The 17,923-nt window shown below is 35.7% G+C and overlaps 1 protein-coding gene across 3 annotated transcripts in view; it reads left to right on the top strand.

Moving 5' to 3' along the window:
• TEX11 (testis expressed 11) overlaps nt 1–17,923 on the top strand; it is a 364,622-nt gene that overhangs the window by 22,394 nt on the left and 324,305 nt on the right. For all 3 annotated transcript variants that reach the window (XR_011535861.1, XM_070604036.1, XM_070604035.1), the window contains exons 4-7: nt 3,423–3,507; nt 7,539–7,618; nt 13,316–13,396; nt 13,487–13,606. Coding sequence is in view for 2 of the 3 variants with exons in the window: in XM_070604036.1 (XP_070460137.1) it covers nt 3,423–3,507; nt 7,539–7,618; nt 13,316–13,396; nt 13,487–13,606 (366 nt within the window). In the remaining variant the exon portion in view is untranslated. The remainder of the gene's footprint in view (nt 1–3,422; nt 3,508–7,538; nt 7,619–13,315; nt 13,397–13,486; nt 13,607–17,923) is intronic.

Genomic DNA, 17,923 nt, shown 5'->3' with positions numbered 1-17,923 from the left:
GGGAGAGTCTAGTCCTATTTTACAAAAATATCTGCTTGGTTTTGGAAGTGACTTGAATTTATTTTCTTTCTAGAAAGCCAATCTTTGAATATTATTTACTTCTGTTGCATATACTTACTGTGCTTATCATTACACATTTATATAAACTTAGCACAAAACCTGCCACATATTAGGTGCTCAATACATATTTACTGAATAAAGCTGCATTTTGGAAGTGACTTGAATTTATTTTCTTTCTAGAAAGCCAATCTTTGAATATTATTTACTTCTGTTGCATATACTTACTGTGCTTATCATTACACATTTATATAAACTTAGCACAAAACCTGCCACATATTAGGTGCTCAATACATATTTACTGAATAAAGCTGCATTTTGCGAATATGAAGTGTTTATAGTCATAATTAATCTTATTCTTTTCTTTCTAACACAATATGGAAAAATACAAAAAATTATTTAAATCATAAAGTAATATAACATTACATGAAGTTTGAAAAATGAAGGAGAAAATGCCCATAATCACACCACTCTAATATTACTACATAGACTCATTTTAATGTATTTTCTTCAATAATTTCCGTGTTTAAAATTTATATAGCCATAATTGCAGTGTACATGTAATATTTGTGGCATCATAAAAGGCAATTTCTTCTCTTTTCCTAATATTTTTATTATAGAACTTTTCAAACAGAAAAGATGAGATTATTTTGCTTTGGGCATCAATATAACAGCCACTTAAATTCTACAGTTGTTAACATTTTACTATATTTGCTTTATCACATATCCATCTATCCTATTTTTTGGGTGCATCTCAAAGTGAGTTGCAGAAATCAATACACTTCACCCCTAAATGCTCCAGCATGTATATCATTACCTGAAGTCCAGTATTTTATTACAGATCGTTGTTGAGTTAAAATTTACATATGTAAACATTTTTGTATATACAATTTTATATCTTACTTTTTTCGCTAGAGACATAATAAACAATTTCCCATGTTAAAACAGTTTCCATGACCACTATTTTAAATGACTGAATAATATTCTATCTAGTGAATTTATCATAATTTATCTATGTATTTCTTTATTATTGGATATTTATATTGTTCCTAATTTTTCACTATTGTAAATAATGATATGAAGAACACTATTAAGTGCAAAGATTATCCCCTCCACATCCTCAAAAAATTAAAAATGAAACTACCATATGATCCAGCCATTCCTCTTCTGGGAGTATATCCAAAGGAATGAAAATGCTAACTTGAAAAGATATCTGCACCCTCATGTTCATAGAAGCATTATTTCCAATACCCATGACTTGGCAACAACCTAAATGGCCATCGATGGACAAGTTGATAAAGAAGTTGTGGTATATATATATATATATACCACATGTGTATATATATTTATATACACACACACAATGGAATATTATTCAACCATAAAAAATCAGTGAATCCTACCATTTGTGAAAACATGGATAAACCTTGAAGGCACTATGCTAAGTGAAATAAGTCAGATAGAGAAAGAGAAATACTGTATGATCTCACTTAAATGTGGAATCTAAAAAAACACCCCCCTCCTCCCTCCACAAATGAAACTCATAGAAAAGGAGATCAGACTGGTGGTTACCAGAGGTGGAGGATTAGGGAAGGGAGAATTGGAAGAAGGTGGTACAAGCTTCCGGTTATAAGAAATAAGTATTAGGGATGTAATATACAGCATGATGACTGTAGTGAAAACTGCTGTATAATATACAGGGAAGTTTAAGAGAATAAATTCTAAGAATTCTCATCACAAGGAAAAAACTTTTTCCTTTTTTCTTTCTTTTATTTTTCTTGTACCTATATGAGAAGATGGATGTTAAGCTGAACCTATTGTGGTAATCATTTGACCATATATGTAAATCAAACCATCATGCTCTATGCCTTACACTTATATCTTAAACTTATATAGTGATGTATGTCAATTATTTCTCAGTCAAACAGGAAAAAAAAGATTATCTTCTCCACATTTTGGATTAGTTCCATAGGACAGAGTCTCAGAAAAACAATACTGTGTTGAAACATGTAAACATTTTTTGGCTCTTTATACATATTGTCAAATTACTTTCCAAAATACCGAAAATGACAGCTTCTTTGAGTTATTTTACTCTGGGTGTTTATTTTCCCCCCTCAATACTGTTTGTTCTTCTGGGGAATGTGGAGTCAAGTATTAACTCCATGTATTTTTGATGAAACAAATCAAATAATACTTTGTATGAAAGTCATCATTAGGTCAACTGTGGCATGGAGATACCATGTGAGAGTGATGGAGATGAGCGTGAGAATTAGCCCTGGAATAGTTAGTGAAATGACAGCTATGCTAAATAAATAATCTGTTTAAAGGGGAGCTCATCAGAAAAATGTGGAATTGTAGGTGAGAAAAGTGGCACTGGAGAAAATAATTGAAACTAAAATACAATTGTGCACCATCATTGTACATAAACTGGTTTTTGTTTGTTTATCCAGTTAGTATTCCTCTCAGTTATATTACTACCAATATGTTTATTATAAGATAATGGTATATAGCTTCTATCATAATCACCATAGCACCCTGGGAGATTTAGGCCAGAGCTATGCTGTATTGGTCTCAGGCAATAGTACCACTCAGGACCAATTATTGCCTGTAGAGGTCTCTTGCCAGAAACCAACCTGTCCCAAATTACACATGTTTTGTGTCTCCATTTTATCCTTGAGACACTATGAGCTTGATTTATTTTGCGTCCAGTTGACTAGGTTCCACCTGATAGAAAGATAAACCCCAAAAGAAGCTACTAGAAACATTGCTCCATGGTCCCTGGAACAAAACACAATAAAACAGCAAATCTTGTTATTTGAATATGTATTCTTTATTTAGCACTTTGGCAGGAACTACAAGTGCTACATAAGTTGCATGAGACATGATCTTTGGTATAAAGGAGCCTAGTTGGGAAATAAGAATAACAGCTAAAACAATTAAAGAATAAATGATACAAAGTAACATAATTAATTGCTCAATTATGTGAAACTTAATGAATATAGGAATTCAAAGAAGAGAGAGATCAATGTAGGCTGTAGTGGTTGCTGAAAGCTTCGTGGATGTTCCTGGTAAGACTGAACTGGATTTGAGTTACATAAAGACAATGGGAGGAGATATATCAGGTAAAGCCAACAATATGAATAAAGGTGTATAGAGAATAATGAACAAGCTGTGTTCATGGGACAGTGAAATAATTACTCTAACAGTGGGTAAGTTTTTGGGAGGAAAGGTACAATGGGACTAGATTATGGAGGCCCTGTAAATAACCCACAATAATCACATAAACATAAAACATGCAAGAAAGAAAATATTGTTGGAGGTAGGCAGTATTTTAACTGGCTAAGAAAATGTTTTCTTTTGTCCAGGTTGAAGAAATGGCAGTAAACCTGTGGAACTGGGCAGTTACCAGGAGAGTAGGTTTGGTTATAAGTGAAGAGCAGAAAGCTAAATGTATGTATATGTTTTGTGACTCATATTATGAGGAGTATTCTTATATTACATTAGGTTGTGTTCCTGCAGTGTAAATAATATTTTGACCAGTTCTTAGATGGAGAGTTGTTAAGAGAAAACTAAACAAAGCAAACCACGTGCAGTGGTTTCTCAAGCAAACAGCCCCCTTCCGTTTTAGGATTTTTCAGAGGTTAGCTCCTTATTAATAAAAGTTTAAAAGTGTCACTGCAAGAAATAGTCTGCTGGTGAACAACAAAGATGATTAAAGAGTGGGAAAATGAGAACTTGAGGAAATGTTAAAAGACACAGATTATTTTCCCTGGAGAAGAGATGATCAGAAACTTCAGGATTCTAAAGGACCATCAAATAGTAGTTTCCTCTTTCCATTAATAATAGAGTGAAAAATGTTGCTATGTGAGGGATTTAGATTTAAACATCTGTAAAGAATAGTTTCCTCATGAGGTGAAGTGATGAGCATTGGACTGAGTTACTGAGAAAAATTAGATGTTTTTTCCTTCCTGCAAGAGCAAGCAAGGAGAAGAGGAAAAACAAATCAAGAACTCCAAACCAAACTCATCTGCTTGGATGCATTAAATGTGGTTCTCTCTGGCAAAGTTCTAGTGCTTTAGCTAAATGGGCAGGGTCTAGAGTGCTGGTTACTGATTCCCAACAAAGATAGTGACAGTTAATACATTTATGGAAAGCATATTGCCTCATTAAAGGATACATTGAGGCAGCAAACCAAAAAGTGAATCTCTTGACTGCTTGGCTTTGTAAAGACAAATGAATTTTGTGTGTAGGGCAACAAATAGAATTTATTACTAAGTATTTATTTTTATGAATATAAACCAAACTGTATACAACTTCAGTGTAGATATGGAGTAATTAGTGGTTAATATAGTTAGTAATATACTTACTTATTAGTCTACTCCTCTATCAGGATGTTTAGAGAACAGTTCTATCTCTTTAACTCTCAGATAAATGTTGATATTACTGCTCCTAGGAGCCTTAGATCCTGTAGTTATGGGGAGGGAAGAACTAGAAATTTATCTGTGGGAAAAACTTAGTACACATGTGAACTGTGTGATAATAAAATGCATTAATTCTAAACTCCTACCATTCTGCATATCAAGAAACATTGCTCTGGCTGTTTTTCACTGCTTGCCAAATAGCAGGGATTTGGGAGATTAAGTGGGAGCTGCAGCCCTAGGACCTCTCCCAATGTACCGAGTGTGTTCATGGAGCAGTTCTGAATCAGATATTTGAGTGCTTATTATGTATATAGTACTTTTAAGATACAGTGGAATACAGGCTTTGGTGCAGGAGGCCTCTGATTTAAAAGAGTTTTATTCCAAAAATACTTTGATTGGAAGATATTTTGTCTCCCTAAAAACAAATTCAGTGTGCCTGGATTATGTTATGTGATGAAAAAAGTCATCAAGATTTGTAAACTACAGTTTGTTTGTTATTGGAAAGAATTATGGAACGATGAACAGAAATAGGAAAGCCAGAAGTAGAGAAATTACTTGTAAATTTTAGTTTTAGACCTGCTGCATTTGAGGTAACAAGAACTTATAAGAAAGGTCAGGCTGCCTATAGATTTGGTAGTTATTCACATGGAGGCGATCGTTGAAGCCACAAGAGTAGTTGAGTTCTCTGAGGGTGAATATAAAGAGCAATGGTTCTTAAATATTGGTATAAATAAGAATCGCCTGTGGAGCCTATTAAACTACAGATGCCCAGGCCCACCGTTGGAGATTTTGATTTATTAGGATTAGGGTGAAACCTGGGCATGTCTATAATTTGAAAACATTTCTCAAGAATTCTCACGCACACTAAATTTTAAGAACCAATGGTGTTGAGAGAACAGAGTAGTGAGATTGTAACTTGACTCTTCCAGTTAAGGACTGGGAAGAAAAAGAACAAGGATAGGAGACCAAAAGGGACAGTCAAAATATTCTAGAGTCTCACTACCCATTTATTGAGTACATGCTCCCTATAGGGTTGTCACACCATCTTATGGTTGGCAGTAGGTGAAAGGGACCAGGTAAGGCTCCAGAACAGAAATACCAGGCATACATTATGCTTGAGGATCTTGGAAGGAATGAGTTAATGCTAAAGAAACAATAAAAATAAAGAATTCGCAAATGCCAGAGGACGCAACACTATGCGTTGCCTAAAGTCAATTCAAATATCAAGCTGTGGGCGCTGATGGAGCAGAGAAAGGCCCATGTAAGGAGTCAGTCAGCAAGCACCTAACCAAGATGTTTATAATATAGAAGGGCCAAGGATAGGCTGATGAGAAGACAAGGACAGAGCAACAGCAACAAAAACAAAACAGCTTAATACTGAAGTATCGTTCTGCCTCAGCTTCAGCTGCCTTTGGCCTGAAGGCTTATATAAACAGTGGGATCAAGGATGTGGGGATGAGAGCAGACAAAGTTCTTAGACTAAGACATTTCCCACAGAGGCACACTTTCACTGCTGAACCAGAATAGTGTGAGGCCAAGGAAGTAGTGTTTTTCAAAAAGGTTATGATCATTGTGAAATGTTGCTAAGAAGTCAAGGAAGTTGATCTTTGGGAGTACAGTTTTAGTAAAGTGGTAGGGATGCACAACAGATTGCAGGGGCTTAAGGAGATGAGTAGCAAGAAAATAGAGGCAGTAGATAGACCATTCAGTTCAAGAAGTTTGGCAATGAAGGGAAGGGGAGAAATGGGATGGAACCTTGAAGCACAGTGGGGTTAGTTAATTTTTTTCAAGGAAAGGAGATGGATATGTTTGAAGGTAGAGGGGAAGGAGTAAACTGAGAGGAAAGGTACTGAAGATATCTTTGGAGAGGGGAAATAATTGAGAGATCAGGGTCTTTGAGAATACTCCAGAATTAGTGAGCTTTGGAAAAACAAAGGAAATGTTTTTAAAACCGGAAATGCATGACAATGTAAATATATGATTTGAAATTATTGGTTTTTTTTGCTGAGGAAGAGTAGCCTTGAGCTAACATCTGTTGCCAATCTTCCTCTTTTTTTTTTTTTTTTTGGCTTGAGAAAGATTAGCCCTGAGCTAACATCTATGGCAATCTTCCTCCACTTTATATGTGGGTCGCTCCCACAGCATGGCTGGTGAGTGGTGTAGGTCCATGCCCAGGATTTGAACCCATGAACCTGGGCCATCAAAGCAGAGCCTAATGAACTTAACCACTATGCCACAGGGCTGGCTCCTGATTTGAAATTAGTTTACCGAAAGTTTTCTTTCAGAAACAAATTAACTTTCTAAGAGATGAATAGATTTTACTTCATGATGGGTAATAAAAATCTGACTACCTCAATTATGCTGTAATTTCAGCTGGGCACATCTTCTCTTTTTCAACAAAATATTAATTAAAAATGGTATTAGCATAGATAGAATGGCAGCTGAGATCCCACATCAAGGCAACTGGTTCAGTTATATGTGGAGTCATCTTTAAAAAAATTGGATGTGTTTTATGATGAAAGAAACTACATAATTAAAGAGGTTACAATTATTCAAACTTTCCTATTTTCAGGGGAAATTAACCATATAATGAAGATATCTGTATTTTCTAAGAACTTTTATGTCATCTACAGAAAACAATATATTTAGAAAGTTTTACATTTTAGGAGAATAACCTAAACCTATCCTGATGTTCAGAAGTCGTCAGGTGTCGAATAACTTTAGATTCCAGTTCTACTTAGAGTTATTTTGCTGCCAGCATGGTACATACAAGAGCATCATGTGGAACCAGGTATCTTCAGTGAGTCTTTGGGATTTAAGGCTTGCAGAAATTAAAATTTGAAAATTAGTTATCTGTCTGACTGGAGCATTAAGCGATTGATTTATCTGATAATTTTCAGGTCATTTACTTTTGATAATTGACTTTTTAAAAAGGCCTTTAAAATTCTTGTTTTTAACAATAAAACTGGCTTAATTTCACTCTTCTTTTCTCTTTATAGATGTATTATAAAAAGAGAATGAATGTTTTGTGTTTATGGGTGTCTAATTACTGTTTTGCAGTACAGCATGTTGCTTGCAAGTTGGTGTGTATGTGTGAAGACTCAGCTGTTTCAGAAGAAGCTATTCAAAAACAGATTTTGGTAAGTCCTAATTAAATGAGGAGAAAGTGCAGATGCACTGAGAAAGTTGTTACTCCTGTGAAGATGGTTGAAGTTAGGGTAAACCCGAAAGGGGGTCCATGTTCCTTTTATGATAATTATATCTGTTACAATGAAAAGTCTCAGTAGTACTATAGTTGTTATTACAGTGATTCAGTGGACTAAATATTAAACTTATAATTCAAGATTTATGAAATGTAATGAAAGTAATACAAAGTAATATTTCTCTGCTCCTTCCCTTCCTACTCCCTGTTTTCCTCCCTAGAAGCAAGTATGTTTTTTTAGTGGAAAATATTTCTCCTAGTGTTTGAAAAGAATATTTTTTAAGAAGCCCAAATGTACACACAAAATAGCTGATAGTACTGTGATTTCCTCATTTATCCATCACCCAACTAGAGTAATCATCAACTCATGACCACTCTTGTGTCTTCTATATCTCCTCCAACAGAAAAACCCCGGCCCCATGATTATTTTGACACAAATTCAAAATACATCATTTTGTCCATAAATATTTCAGTATGTGTCTCTAAAAGGCAAGGTATTCTTTTATTCAAACAGACTCACTAGCCGTTATCACACCTGATAAAATTTGCCAAAGATTTTCCCAAATCATCAAATATCCAGTCTCCCCCACCCCACCCCGCCTACTTGCTTGCTCCTCCTCTCTCCAGTTGGTTCTTTAGAATCAGGATTAAAGAAAGTCCACACCTTGTTATTTTGTTAATATGTCTCTTTTAATCTATATGTTTCCCCTTCCTTTTTTTCAATCTGTTGAACAACTTTATTTGCTGAAGAAACCAGGTTGTTTGTTCTATAGAGTTTCCTAAATTTTGGATTCTGATGACTGCATCCTCATTGTGTCATTTAATATAGTCCCCTGTTTTTCCTATAAACTGGTAGGTAGATTTAGAAGCTTGATTTGATTCAGGTTCACCTTTGTCAAGAATAATTCATGGGTGGTATGGTGTACTTCCATCAGGAGGCACTAATGTCTGCTTGTCATTTTTGTTGTGTTAGTGCCCTTTGATGATTGTCCCTAGATCCATTATTTCTCTAGGGGTTTGCATATTCTAATTCTGTATTCCTTCTTTGTTTATTAACTGGAAAAGAGAGAAACTTTCCCTCATCAACTATTTGGTTACTCTGAAGTATACTTTTACAAGAAAGACAGTCTTGATTCTTTCTCTTTATTTAGTAGTTTGCAGAATAATGAGTTGGTTCTCTAACATCCTTAAATGATGACCAAGCAAGCTTTCAAAAAAAGTATCATTGTGAACTCATGGATTTTAATATATGTAATGAACTTCAATCCATTGTAGTTATTGTTCTTATTGAAGCACAATGTCCTATCTTTGGCCAGAAGGAACCTCTTTAAGTGATTTTGAGTCCTTCTGACATGACCCCAGTAATCTTTGATTTCTCGTATGACAAGATATCCAGGCTCATCTTGTATAGTTCCTGCCCTAGACCTGGAATCAGCCATTCTTCCAAGGAGCCCTGTTTCCTTTAGGTGGAAAATGTTATTTAGAAACCACAATCTGGACATGACAAGTTGTCATTGCTCTTGCATCAGTTATTGTTTCTAAACCTTTTTAGTGGACAGAGCTATGAAATACATATTTTTTTAATAAGAGAAAATATGTAATGAGTTCGTACTGGTATTTCCAAGTGATATTTAGGATTATAGGGTTTCACTTGGCTTCTTGATTTTATATTTGTGTCTTTTTTCTCTGGTGTTTGACCTTAAAAATAAAACAGCTAGTTACTTTACCAGCAAAACAAGTTTATGTGGGAAAAACCAAAGAATTGGAATTCAGGACCAAGATGCTATGGCAAAAGCCATAGGCAAGTCCAACAATCAAAGGAGAGGAATGTTTTTCTATGGGGACAAAGGAGGAAATGGAGAAATGTTGTTTTGAATGAAAGTCCATTGGAGCACAGCAAGAGTTAAGGAAGGTGATGAGTTCTCATTGGCTAAGTTACTGGGGTATTTGATTTCTGTTAAGGATACAATGTACATTTCTTGCTGTGATTGACAGTTCTTTCCTATTGAAGACTTCTTTCCAGTTGGGGTATGTAATTGACTATCTTTTCTGTAATTGACCTTGAGTGGTACTGCATGGGAGCTCCCTCTTTTGGCTTCCTGACTCCATTTTATTTTATTTTATTTTATTTTTTTTTGAGGAAGATTAGCCCAGAGCTAACATCTGCTGCCAATCCTCCTCTTTTTGCTGAGGAAGACTGGCCCTAAGCTAAAATCCGTGCCCATCTTCCTCTACTTTATACATGGGACACCTGCCATAGCATGGCTTGCCAAGCGGTGCCATGTCTGCACCCGGGATCCGAACTGGCGAACCCCGGGCCGCCGAAGCAGAACGTGCGAACTTAACCGCTGCGCCACCAGGCCAGCCCCCCACCTCCATTTTAAATGAGGTTTCCCTGTATTAATTTACACAGGTGCTAACAATCTTGGTGCCTAACAACATTAATATAATGAATAATTTGTTTTATCCTAAAAAATGTATATTTATAATAGTTTCGGAATATAGAAATATCAATATTATTACTAGGAATGATTTCTAAAAATTGTTTAAGAATTTTTTTGCACTTCTTTTATTCTTGGGATATATCTCACTGGGAATATACAGTCAAAATATTGTTTTAATATTATTAAAATATTGTTTAAAATTACTTGAAATAATTCCTTTCTCTGTGATTAAACTATTGACTTGATACATAGTTAGGTTCATTTGTTTCTATTTGTTTTTGATTTTTAGTGATTGCTTTTTTCCCCACATTTTGGTTGAATTTTGTTTTATTATTATGTAAAATATTTACATGGTTCCAAAGTCAAACCCACTAAACGGAGTATATTCAGATAAGTCTAGCTTCTATCTCTGTCTTCTCCACCCTGTTTCCCTCCTTCCCCTCTAGATAACTATTTTGTTTATTTTATTGTTTATTGTTTTGGTTTTTAAATATAAGGAAACAGGTATATATTCATATCTCCCCCTCCCTCCTTCAAGGTTCTTAGATAAATGGTAGCATTCCATATATATACTTTTCTCCACCTTTTTTTTTTTTACCCCATTTAACTTTATAGCCTAGAGATCACTTCATAGCAGTATATAGAGATATTATTCTTTTTTTCATAGCTACATAATATTCAATTGGTGCATGTACCTTATTATATTCAGCCAGCCCTCTTCGATGGACATTCGGATTCTGCAGTGAATTGCCTTGTGCATACATCTTTTCCTGTTTTAAGGCTATTACTTGTAACCATTTCTATTTTCACTTCTCATAGTTACCTCCACGTGTCTTAATCATATGCTTATGTCACTGTGTTGGTTTGCTAGGACTCCCACGACAAAATACTACAGACTGAATGGGCTAAACAACAGACGTTTATTTTCTCACAATTCTGGAAGCTACAAGTCCAAGATCAAAGTGTTGGCATATTTGGTTTCTTCTGAGGCCTTTCTTTTTCAGTTGCAGATGTCTGCCTTCTTGCTGTGTCCTCATATGGCCTTTCCTCTGTGTGTGCACATCCCTGGTGTCCCTTTGTGTACCCAAATTTCCTCTTATAAGGACACCAGTCAGATTGGATTAGGACCCACCCTATTTGTCTCATTTTAACTTCATCACCTCGTTAAAGTACAGTCCATTCTGAGGTAATGGGAGTTAGGGCTTCAACATATGAATTTTGGGGAGACACAATTCAGCCCATAATAATGATTATTCCATCTTGATTTATCAGCTTTATATGTGATCTATTTTTTTCTGCTATGATAGATGAAGACATATTATCTTATATTACCTCCCCCTACATCCCCTTTCAGTTTTTGTTAGTTATATTATACTATTTTTAATTTATCTGATAGTTATGTTTTAAAACTTTAAATAACATATTTAAATTTTTATTTCTTTCTCCATCAGTTTTGGAGCATATATCTTTACTTTTCACTCTGAGGATATTGGTACCTTTACTGTTCTCTCTACCTTTCCTTACCTTTAACCTTACAACTCCTGTCACCTCTAATAACATTTGCATTTTTGGCTTCATTGATTTCAAAGAATGAAAAGTAGAAGGAGCATTTTATTTCTTGTGACTACTATTTAATTCTGTGGATAACAATGGTATTTCTCTTTGTTTCCATCTGCTAGCTCTCTTAATTCTATTTCCTCAGGTATTCTTCTGTTTGTTGAGTGTGATGTCCTGTCCTTTCATGGTATTGGTTTCCCTCAATTATTTGGTGATTCTTGCTCATATTTTATTTGAGATTTCTTGATAGTCTTCTGTGAATGCTGTGTCAAACTATATGCTAGGTTATAGTAAATAACCTGAATCCAGTGACTGATGGAGAGAAAGGACTGGATGTTTTGCATTGACCTGTGTTGTCAGCCAATTGGAACCCTATTTTTCTCCAGCCTAAGTGATTGTACTCATTGTTCCTTCCTGGGACAGGAGTCCAGGGGGAACTCCTGGGGGTTCCCTCTTAGGGAGAAGCCAACTGCCTGATACTCCTATTGTTCACGTCCATAATGTTTCCACATTTTGCATTTTTGTGCATTTTGGGATGTGGGTTTTTGCCTCATCCCATTTGCTGTCTGTTTCTCAGAGGTTCCTCATAATTTCAGGTCAACTGAAAATGTCCCTTGTTTTCCAGGATGCTTACTGTATAAGAAAAATATGCGTATATTTTCTCTTATTTCTAGAGAATATGTATAAATCTCTAGAAATGATATATATATCATATATATCATATGATCATATGATATATTTCACTATATGTGATATCACATATATCATTTCTAGGGATTTATAGTATATAAAATTTATAGTATGCACATCATTTCTAGGAATTTATCGTAGAAGGGATGACTGTGGTGTGTGCTCAATCCTTCATCTCAATTCAGTCCTTGTTTGCTTCCATAGCTTTTGTGCATATTACATATCAGCTATTTATTTAGATGTCTGTTAATTACAATTCTGTGAGCTTCTTCAGGGTGCCTGGCATGTAAAGGATAATTAATAAACATTTATTGGGTTAATAAAAATTTTATTAGAGATGTAATTAAAAACTAGAACCCAGGTGTGTTGACTTATAGTCTAATGCTTATCATATAACTTTCTTCAAGTATCTGAAGCATTAATTTTTCAGACCTTTCTCTTCCTATCTAAATTATTCCAATGTTTTCTTTTAATATTTCCTTCGAAGATGTGTTTTCAAGTCTATTAATTTTTTTCCTGCTTTTTCTCCCCTAATCCCCCCAGTACATAGTATATTGTATATTTTAGTTGTGGGTCCTTCTAGTTGTGGCATGTGGGACGCTGCCTCAGCATGGGCTGATGAGCAGCGCCATGTCTGTGCCCAGGATCCGAACCGGTGACCCTGGGCCACTGAAGTGGAGTGCACAAACTTAAGCACTTGGCCATGGGCTGGCCCCCTCAAGTCTATTAATTTTTTATTATTGATTTTCTTAAGACCATTTCTCTTGAATTATGGAGTTCAGAGCAGAACACAAAAATCTAATAAATGCTGTAACTTTTTTGTTTTCTGTGGATTATACTGCTGAATATGGACACAGGCTTAAATATTTTCTCCAACACTCTCCTTGATCAGTTTGGAGGAGGTGTGAATTTTTAAAAATTATTTTCTGACTTCTCTCTTCCAGATGAATATGAAAACAGGAAAAGGGTGGCTGGATGTTGGCAATGCTGTGACCGCTGATGAATTTTTTCAAGTTGCCATTGCTGTAAGTTACCATTGATGTTTAGCCGTGGCAATTATTAGTAAAAGTTGTGGTTATTTTCATCATTACATTGTATTGTGGTTTTATTTCCAGGGTCTGGAGCAATTATATGTCAGATTAATGCAGAGGAGCTCCACTGAGGCCCACGTGGCTATGCAGAAGATTGCTGTAGAGAGGGACCTTTTCAAAGTGCTTTCCTACCAAGCAGAGTCAGTAGGTATCATAGTGACCAGAGCCTCACAGTGGGGCATGTTGTATATGCAAATGCAAAAGTGATGAGATGTAACCTATTAGAAGAAAGTCAAGTGTCATTGGCCTTTCATAGGATATTATATTTGACCTTTTTTTTTTTAATCTGTCTCTTATATCTGAAGGTAATGTTACTAATGGTGATTGGTATCTGTGTGGGGGTGGATGAGGTTGGAAAGACTGATATATAACTAAACATCATTTTTAACCACTGCATGTAATATCTGTCATTTATTTACGGCAATAGCCCCTACTTGAAATACCTGTTTCTGTTTGTGACTGTTACATTCATAGTCTGCCTAAAATATTTGCCTAAAAAGAGCCTGAGTTTTCATTTGTGATTGTTCTGAGTTGTTTGCTGATGTTTTCTAAAAGTCTGCTGCTATCACTGTTCAAAGTTGTACTTTACCTCTGTTTGGCTTGTGAGTTTCCTCCTTTTGTTACTATGCAGTTAGGTGTGCATTTTCAGTTGACAAAATGTAAGCTGTGATGAGTTTGTTCTGTGTAATTATGTAATTTTAGCAATGAAAGAGACTTTAAAAATCATCTCGCATAATCCTCTTATTTTTATTTTTTGACATCTTTATTGAGTTATGATTCATATGCTATAAAATTCACATTTAAAAGGTACAATGTGGTTTCAGTGTATTCACAGAATTGTGTACCTTCATTACAATCTAAGTTTAAAACATTTTCATCACCCCGAAAGGAAATCTCTAACCCATTAGCAGTCACTCTCCATTCCTCCTGACCTCAGCCCTAGCCACCATTAATCTACCTGTGTCTCTATAGATTTGCCTATTCTGGATATTTCATATAAATGAAATCATACGATAAGTGGTCTTTTGTGATTAGCTTCTTAGCATGTTTTCAAGATTCATCTGTGGTGTAGCATGTATTAATACTTCATCTTTTCACAAATAATTTTCCACTGTATGGATATACCACATTTTGTTTATCCATTCATCCATTGATGAACATTTGACTTGTTTCCAATTTTGGGCTATTATGAATAATTCTACTGTGAACATTCATGTGCAGATTTTTTTGTGTACATGTTTTTATTTCTCTTGGATATATACCTAGGAGTAGAATTGCTGAATAACAGGGTACTTCTATGTTTAGCCTTTTGTGAAACTGCCTCTTTTCCACAGTGGCTGCACCATTTTTCACTCCCACCAGTAGTGTATGAGGGCTCTATTTCTCCATATATAAGATTTTTATAGTTTTACCTCTTAGATTTAGGTTTGTGATCCATTTCAAGTTAATTATTGGGTATGATGTGAGGTATGGGTCCAACTTCATTCTTTTGCATGTGGCTATCTAGTTGTCACAGCACCATTTGTTGAAAAGACTATTCTTTCCCCATTGAATGGTCTTGGCACCCTTGTCAAAAATCAGTTGATCATAAATGTGAGAGTTTATTCTGCACTCTTGATTCTATTCCATTGATCTATATGTTTGTCCTTATGCCAACACCACACTGTCTTGATTACAGTAGCTATGTGTCTACTGTAATGATTTGAAATTAGAAAGTATAAGTCCTCCAACTTTGTTATTTTTCAAGATTATTTTGGCTATTCTGGGTCTCTTGCATTTCTGTGTGAATTTTAGGATAAGCTTGCCAATTTATGCAAAGAAGCCAGCTGGGATTTTGATAGGGATAGTGTTGAGTCTGTAGATCAATTTGAGGAGTATTGCTATCTTCATAATATTAAGTGTTCTGATCCATGAATATGGGATGTATTCCCATTTATTTAGGTTTTATTTAATTCTTTCTTATTTTTAAATGATGAAACTGAGTTTCAGAAAGAGGATGTGAGTTAGTTGAAGATCTGACACAAGAACCAACATTTTCTGACTTCCAGTCTAATGCTCTCTACCCTACAAATTAGGTTGATTATGTAAAACAGTGATCCCTCCTTTGGTAATTTTGTCTTGCCTTCTTTTTTTTTTTTTTGAGGAAGATTAGCCCTAAGCTAACATCTGCTGCCAATCCTCCTCTTTTGGCTGAGGAAGACTGGCTCTGAGCTAACATCTGTGCCCATCTTCCTCTGCTTTATATGTGGGATGCCTACCACAGCATGGCTTGCCAAGTGGTGCCATGTCCGCACCCGGGATCCGAACTGGCAAACCCTGGGCCACCGAAGAGGAACGTGCGAGCTTAACCACTGCGCCACCGGGCCAGCCTCTTGTCTTGCCTTTTAATGTTAATATCCTTTTGTGGGTTACTTTAATGCAACTACTAAAAAACTGATATGAAGTCCAGCATGTCTTGGTCTTACATCTTAACTCTTCTACCAACTTGCTCTATGACCTTGGGCTGTTACTTAACCTCTCTAAGGCTATAAGAATCTGAAATTTAAGAGAACAGCTGTCTATGTATTACACTGTGACAGAGGTACATTTGGCTTGATAGCAGTTCATGTGAAAAAGACCTATTTTTTTTTTTAAAGATTGGCACCTGAGCTAATATCTGTTGCCAGTCTTCTTCTTCTTTTTTTTTTTCTTCTTCTTCTTCCCAAAGCCCCTCAGTACACAGTTGTAAATGCTAGTTGTAAGTCCTTCTGGTTGTGCTATGTGGGACGCCGCCACAGCATGGCCTGACAAGCAGTGCCGTGTCTGTCATCAAGATCCGAACTGGCGAAACCCTGGGCTGCCGAAGCAGAGCGTGTGAACTTTAACCATTCATCCATGGGGCCAGCCCTGACCTATGTGTTTTAATTCAAGCTCAAGCTTAAGTTAGTGATGTGATGTAGGTGCAAAAAAAAGTTAGCACAATCTTAGGCTATATTAATAGATATACAGTTCCAAGATCTTGGCAGATATTCTACAGTAGTTAGTTCACATCTTGAGTATTGTGATCAGTCTAGCCATCACACTTTAAAATCACTGGAATAGTGTGGAAAATATGTGAAAACTATTTGGAGGATATAGGGATGTCTGCCTGGAAAAAAAGAAGACAGTAGGAATGATAGCTCTCTTTAAATATTTTGAGAACCATCAGATCAAAGAAGATAAGCTCCACAGGATAAAACAAAGACCAATGGGTAGAAAATATAGGTAGACAAGTTTGGGCTCAGTGTAAAGAAACTTTTTATCAGTGATAGTAATCCAATAATGAAATAGCTTTGTTGCAAGATGGAAGTCTGTTGTCACTGAAAGACTGCAAGCCAAGGTGTGAACATCCTAAGAATTATCTATTGTAGAAGGGATTCCTTCATTAGGTAGGAAATTAGACTAGATGACTTAAGTCTCTTCTTTAACACAAAGATTCTGTGATTCCAGAAAATCTTGTAGCATTTCTTCAGTGTTGTGGATGTTGACAGCTAAATGGTATCTCCTTTAGCTTGCTGAAAGTTTTAGTAGTTATGTTAAAAAATGAGAATTATATATTTCTTGACTTTGATTTGTGTTGACATCTCCAAAAGTTGAAATGAGACTAATTCTTTTTGGGGCCGGCTCAGTGGTGCAGGGGTTAAGTTCGCATGTTCCGCTTCAGCAGCCCGGGATTCGCCAGTTTGGATCCGGGGTGCAGACATAGCACCGCTTGGCAAGTGATAGGTGTCCCACATATAAAGTGGAGGAAGATGGGCATGGATGTTCGCTCAGGGCCAGTCTTCCTCAGCAAAAAGAGGAGGATTGGAAGCAGCTGTTAGCTCAGGGCTAATCTTCCTAAAAAAAAAAGACTAATTCTTTTTGCTGTAAGTAAATTTTTCATCTGAAAGATATTCTTACCATCAGGGCCTATAGGTTTTGTTGATATTTGCTTGGCAGAAAGCATCTTTAAGAACCACTGTTAACAGTAGTGTTTATTAATGAGTTTTCTCTGTTCCAATAGAGCTCCAGAGATATTCTTAGAGATCTTATAGGCCTTATCTTTCTTTAGGCATTTACCATTGAACTGGTTGTATAACTTCTTTATTAATTTATTATTTGTTAAATTATTCAACAGAAAATTAGCATCTTCTATCAACAGAGTACTAAGCTAGGCTTTATGGGGGAGGGAAATGCAAATAATCACATATCCTATCCTCAAGGAGATTACAGTTTAGTTGGTGAGATAAAGAATGCATATTCAAGATAGAAAGAATTAAGTACCATAAGAGTAGTGCAGACAATTTACCTATATGCAGTGTTCAGTGCTATATATGGGTGGAGTTATAAGGTATGGTCATTCACCTCGAGAAAATTATAAGCTAGTTTGGAAGTTAGGCTATAAGTGCATTTTTAAAAAGTGGAAAAAGGAAAATGTAAGTGCCAAATGAGTGTCATAGATGA

The sequence above is a fragment of the Equus przewalskii genome, chromosome X (assembly GCF_037783145.1).
Source record: "Equus przewalskii isolate Varuska chromosome X, EquPr2, whole genome shotgun sequence".
Lineage (NCBI taxonomy): Eukaryota > Metazoa > Chordata > Mammalia > Perissodactyla > Equidae > Equus > Equus przewalskii.
The sequence above is the reverse complement of the archived record's forward strand: the minus strand, read 5'-3'. Positions and strand labels throughout refer to the sequence as shown.